Genomic DNA, 5,790 nt, shown 5'->3' with positions numbered 1-5,790 from the left:
GATTATGGCTATACAAAATACAAGTTATGGACCTCTAGAAGATTGAAAAGCATTGTTTTTAATTAATTATACTTGGATTTGTCTGAAATTTTTTTTATTAGCAATTAGTATCAGGTAAAACAGATGCCTCTTTTCAGTTTGTCTATCTGTGTGTGTGCAATTAGAAGAAAAGCTATTCAAGCTGGATACATTCTAAATTTTATTCAAATCTGTCTTTTTTTTTTTCTTCTTATTATAAGTTAGACCATGTAATATATGCGTTGCTTTTCTTAATATAATTTTTTTTAATGATGTTGACAGGAACATTATGGCTGATCCTACTGGAAATACTCGTAGACCATCTAATCTAAGATCTAAAAGAGAATATGTACCGCCTCTTATGCTCGCAAAAGGACGTGGAAAGGGATTAGCAGGTCTGTATCCATTCAAAAGTAATGCTAGACCTAATGTTGATGGCATTGGGGCTAGTAGTGATCTTTTACAGAGAAGTAAACGTCCTATAACCCATTCTAGTTCTGGTGCTGATTCTCTTTGTGTTAATAAAGGTCATATAACATCAAATAAACGTCCTTTTGGTAATGTTATTAATTATGCTCCCACTATTTCTCCTAATAATGTAGAAAGAAATGTAAGAGCTTCCTTTAATCCATTACCTAACCCCCATATTCAAAATAATAATGATATGAATGTAGATGATCATAATTCATCTTCTGAGTCATGTAATGAGAATATCAATGATGATAATGAGCTACATTATTCTTCACCCGAAGATGAAGATATGCATTATCAAGAAGGCTATGCAAATTCTGATGGCCATAATAATGAGTCAAACTTTCAAGATGATGATAATGACAATGAAATGGAGGCACATACAACAGTTCAAGGAGATGCCAGTGGTAATGCTTAAACTCTTTATAATTTGTTTAATTCTGCCCATGTCAGTTAATGAACCACAATAAGTTTGCTTTTATTTTGATATAAATATAGGTTGTTTGTATTTTCTCTTTGTCATTTATTTTTTGATACTTTTAGCAATAAATTCTTTCTGTTGAAGGTGATGACCAATCTACTAGTAAGAAGAAAGCAGGGAATGAAAAAAAAAGAGGAAGAAACAAATGTAAAGAAATTGCTAGACTAAAACCCAATGAGAAGCTACATATCGAGTTCTTCAACAATCGAGCCGTAGGGGAGAATCACAAAGTATTTTCAAGACATTTGGGAATCATAGTCCGAGATACTAACATTTGTCCTCTAAGAGTGCACAAATGGGATGATATTGGGGACAGAGAAAAAGATCACATGTGGACAGCAGTCACGGTAAGGATTAAGGACAATAATTTTGATGCTTTGACTTTTGTTTGCCAAGTTCTGTTTTATTTATATATTCTTAACACTTCATAACATTATCTTTTCTTAGGATGTTTTCACAAATGAAAACATGGAAACTTATAAGGAGCATGTTCTTGGGCATATGAAAGAGTTGTGGACAAATTGGAGAGGAGATCTATTAAGGTATAATGTTACAAAGAAAAAACTATCTTTAGAAGCTGCTGCTAAAGGTAATCCACCTAAGGGACTTGATAAGCAAGAGTGGAGCTGGCTCATAAAGGAAATTTTTTCAAAGGATGACTTCAAGGTATTTTTTACTTGAGCAGATAGTATGGATATATGTATTGAATTTTTTTGAGATGATAATTTTTTTTTCAGAAAAGAAGTGAAAGAAACTCTGTTAACCGAAGTAAATATCCTAAAGCGTTAATGCCACGTACTGGGAGCAAGCCTATTAGGCAAATCATTTGGGACGATCTGGTATATAATTAGTTTGGTAGTTTATATTCTAATTTGATTTCAAAATGTCAGATATTCTTGGGATAACAATAATGTGACATGTCATGATAGGGAGGAAGTAAAGGGAATAAACCTACTTTGGTTGATGTGTTTTATACCACTCGCAAAAAAGGCAATAGCCTTCCAAACGCGGAGACAATCCAGAAACATGTATGTACTTTATTTACTTTGGTTAACTTTTTTTTTTCTTTTTTTTCCTTTCTTTTTTTTCCTTTTTTTTTTTTTTTTTTATGTTTCTTCTTCTGTAATATTAATTTGGTCATGCTTATATATGCTGTAGGCTGAAATTCAAGAAACAATGGAAAAAGATCCATCACTTTCCTATGTCCAGGTAACTATAACTCTCTTTTGCTGTGAGTTATTAAACGTTGTGGACTACTTCAGGCTATTTTCCCTCTCCCCGTAGTGCTTGCTGATTTTGCTGTTCTGTTTTTTTTATTTTGCTGTTCTGCTGTTCTGATTTTGTTAATCTGTTGTTTTGATTTTGCTGTTCCGATTTTGCTGATCTGCTATTCTGATTTTGCTGTCCTGCTGTTCTGATTTTGCTGTTCTGCTATTCTGATTTTGCTGTCCTGCTGTTCTGATTTTGCTGTCCTGCTGTTCCGATTTTGCTGATCTGCTATTCTGATTTTGCTGTCCTGCTGTTCTGATTTTGCTGTTCTGCTATTCTGATTTTGCTGTTCTGCTGCTTGTACTTCTGTCCCCTTGAGTTTGTTCTTTCTTCTAGCATAAACCTGAAGTGGTGGCTGACCTGAATGAGGCGGTTGACCCGAATGAAGGGCTGGGTTACTTGGGTCCATGACATACACTCCCCTGAATTGCAAACTGAAAAAGGCATATTAAACTAGCAAATTGGCAATTTTTGGCTCTCTTGAGAATTAGATAGCATATTGTAAACCCGTACCAAATCTCATACCAGAAAATTAGGTAGCATCGGAAATAATGTCTCATATTTGATTTATTTGAGTTTCGTTATATGTTTTATTAGTTTTGGAGTGGTGAATGTGTTTTAATATCTTGTGCATTGTAGACTTGTAGCCGGAGACTTGAAGAACAGGTCAACTTTTATGGACTGTTGTCAAAAAACAAGAACAAACAAACAAAAACAATCCATGGACACTAATTATTTCCACACAATTTGTGTTCGTACTGTCATTTACTCATTTGTAACTTGTTAACATCAATATACCGTACAATAGCTTTTAAACCTATGCAACTTATGTGTAATAAACTAATAATGTACTTTGTTATGCCTAAACTTTTAGTTAATGCTTGGAAATTATTTTGGGACTCCTTTGATAAATTTGACACACCTTTATTTGAGATGATCATTATAGAGCACAAACTCCATCTAGAGCTAGGTACTGACTATTTCTCTCACACCAATCCCTTTTGTGATAAACTTTTTGTTTGAATCCTAGATTATTGTTCTAAACTTCTATAGTGGATGTAATTTTTCCTAATTCTTATCAGACTTAAATATCAGATTAGTAAGATAAGCAGATGTCAGAGAGGAATTTGTCTGACTTTTAAAATTAAAGGAAATGATAATAATTTTTTATCATGTAGATTTTCCATATGAATATATTAAATGATTTATATATGCCTATTGAGCAGACACTTTATTTTCCATGCATTTTAATTTCTCTATAATTAATTTTGTGTTCGGTAACATACTTTAATTTCTTTCTTTGAAACTTAGGTAGCACAAAAGGTTTTTAAATCCAAGTCTCGAGATCGTGTTGTTGGTTTAGGAGGAGGAATAACTTTAAAAGATATGATTGGACCACAACCAAGTAGAGAAGAGCTTCAAATTGAGTTGACTGCAACCCAAAAAAAAAATGAAGATCTTACAAATCATGTGGAGACTATTCAAGAAGAAAACACCGAACTTAAGAGTCGCATGGGTTTGGTTGAAGCTGAAATGAAGATGTTGAAAGATACATTGATAAAACAATTCAATGCTTCGTTTTCGAATAATGGTTCCAACACACAAACTCCGAGTACCTGATTATGCGTGCAGAGCTTTGATGGTTAAGCCCATAGATTTAAATTTCAATCATTGTTTAGTTTGTTTAAGAATTAATAAATACTTTTAGCATTAAGGTTTACTTTAGAATTTTGACATGGAGTTTTTATTTATTAATTGTGTAGTATGGATCATACTAATTTTGTATGACAATATTTTTACTTGAAATAAAAATTGTTCATGATTGCAGATATTATGTATATACTAACTAATTATTTCATCATAAAAATACAGATTCAAATAATTGTTACAGGCTAGGGCATGCAGCTCTTGTACTATATATCCATTTATAACGACAAACATTTACCGTCGTTGTTTCACAAAATTTTGAATAATTAGATGATTTTCATATGATTTAACGAGGGATAATGTGGTCGTTATTGAATAAAAGTTTGTCGTTTAATGATATTTAATTACGACAACAAGGTGCATCGTCGTTAATAAATAACGATGAAAAGATTTTTTGTCGTTCTTAAGTAACGACAAATATGAACATTGTCGTTAGTTACTAACGACGAACATCGTTGTTATAACCATTAACGAGGGAACCTGTTACATCAACTTGACGATGAAATTTTTTTTGTCGTTAATAATTTTAACGACCACTTTTTAGGCTTATAACGACAAATTTGTTTGTCGTTAAAAACCCTTTTTTTAGTAGTGACTGTATTAGGTGCTAAATTTCAAAGGATTTCAAAAAAGCAAATACTGATAAAGAGAAGGCTTAAGGAACTAGAACTTTCAGGAAAAAAAAAGAAAGAACAAAAGCTGTAGTTAAAGATAGCAATTATGAACCAAAATAAGATAAGAATGAAGAATCTGATGAATCATCCGAAGAAGACTGAAAAAAAATACAAAAGCTCATTTAAAGAAGAAAATGAAGCTTGACCGTTTAGATAAGGAGGTACAAGAAGTTATAGAGGTTAAAGAAGGAAGTGGCGATGATAATGGTAATCTGGACATCAAGAAAACACACTGCAAACCTAATGTAGTATTTGATTTGATCAAGGATTTCAGTGAGAGACAGAGATCAGATGTCATAAGTGTTGGATTTGGAGGCTTGCTTGAACTAAAACTGACAAAAGTTTCAACAAAGATGCTTCCATGGCTTTGTCACCATTTCAATGAACAAAGTTGTATGCTCAAGATTGACATGATGAAGGAGTTCTCTGTAAGTTCCTATGATGTTCAAGATGTTTTCTTGCTTCCAAATGTAACAGAGAACAAGTTGACTTATTAGTTAAGGAAGCAACCTATAGCAAACATGGTGATTCAAAAGGAATGGAAGAAGAAGCTAGGAATTCCAGAAAGCGATTACATCTTTGTAAATAATTTGGAGAACAAAATAAAGAGTCTAAAGGAAGGAGGGGTGATTTTAAAAGGTTCTTTGTGATGTATGTTTACAGCAGATTCTTGGCTCCTGTTACAAACAGAGTGATAGATTACAAGATAATCAGCTATGCAAACAATGTAAAAGAAATACATAACTTGGATTGGCGTGGTTATGTACTCAATAACTTGTGCAAAGCAGTGGGGAGCTTCAAGAAAAACAAGCATAAGGAATCAAGAACATGAATCAGTGGATGTGTCCTGATTCTTCAGACTGTGTACTTTCATCACCTTTCATTTAGAGGGCAGCCTGAACCAACAACATTGCCCCTGATCAAATATTGGACAGATGAGAAAGTAAGAAAAAGAATTTCAAGTAAAGCAAAAGCATCATTTGGTCAAGGAGAAATCCAGAAAGTTGTGTATCCGGTTTGTAGAAAAGGAGGTCAACAATCATACTTAGGTGATGTTATTGAGACTGCATATAAGAATTTTGCTGACAGAGAGAGAAGATTAGTCTTTTTCAACCTTCCAGATGGTGTTATGACAGATAGTGAGATACATGACGCTGCACATGATGTGAG

The 5,790-nt window shown here is 33.1% G+C and overlaps 1 protein-coding gene across 1 annotated transcript; it reads left to right on the top strand.

Annotated features, from left to right (window-relative positions):
* Nucleotides 1-379: 379 nt before the first annotated feature.
* Nucleotides 380-4,070, top strand: LOC145568965 (uncharacterized). The gene is made up of 7 exons (XM_081628343.1): nucleotides 380-896; nucleotides 1,055-1,317; nucleotides 1,418-1,636; nucleotides 1,708-1,809; nucleotides 1,900-1,998; nucleotides 2,129-2,179; nucleotides 3,551-4,070. Exons 1-7 carry the CDS (start codon nucleotides 380-382, stop codon nucleotides 3,857-3,859), a joined length of 1,560 nt encoding a protein of 519 aa, XP_081484469.1. The 3' UTR covers nucleotides 3,860-4,070.
* Nucleotides 4,071-5,790: the final 1,720 nt, after the last annotated feature.

The sequence above is a fragment of the Chenopodium album genome, chromosome 11, assembly GCF_948465745.1.
Source record: "Chenopodium album chromosome 11, dcCheAlbu1.1, whole genome shotgun sequence".
Taxonomy (NCBI): Eukaryota; Viridiplantae; Streptophyta; class Magnoliopsida; order Caryophyllales; family Amaranthaceae; genus Chenopodium; species Chenopodium album.
The sequence above is the reverse complement of the archived record's forward strand: the minus strand, read 5'-3'. Positions and strand labels throughout refer to the sequence as shown.

Excerpts from the sequence above, each read along its gene's own strand:
- LOC145568965 (XM_081628343.1), top strand. The coding sequence starts at position 380 with ATGCTCGCAAAAGGACGTGGAAAGGGATTAGCAGGTCTGTATCCATTC. Across the intron at positions 1,318-1,417 it reads ACATGTGGACAGCAGTCACG|GATGTTTTCACAAATGAAAA; the intron begins GTAAGGATTAAG and ends ATCTTTTCTTAG. Across the intron at positions 1,810-1,899 it reads AAATCATTTGGGACGATCTG|GGAGGAAGTAAAGGGAATAA; the intron begins GTATATAATTAG and ends ATGTCATGATAG.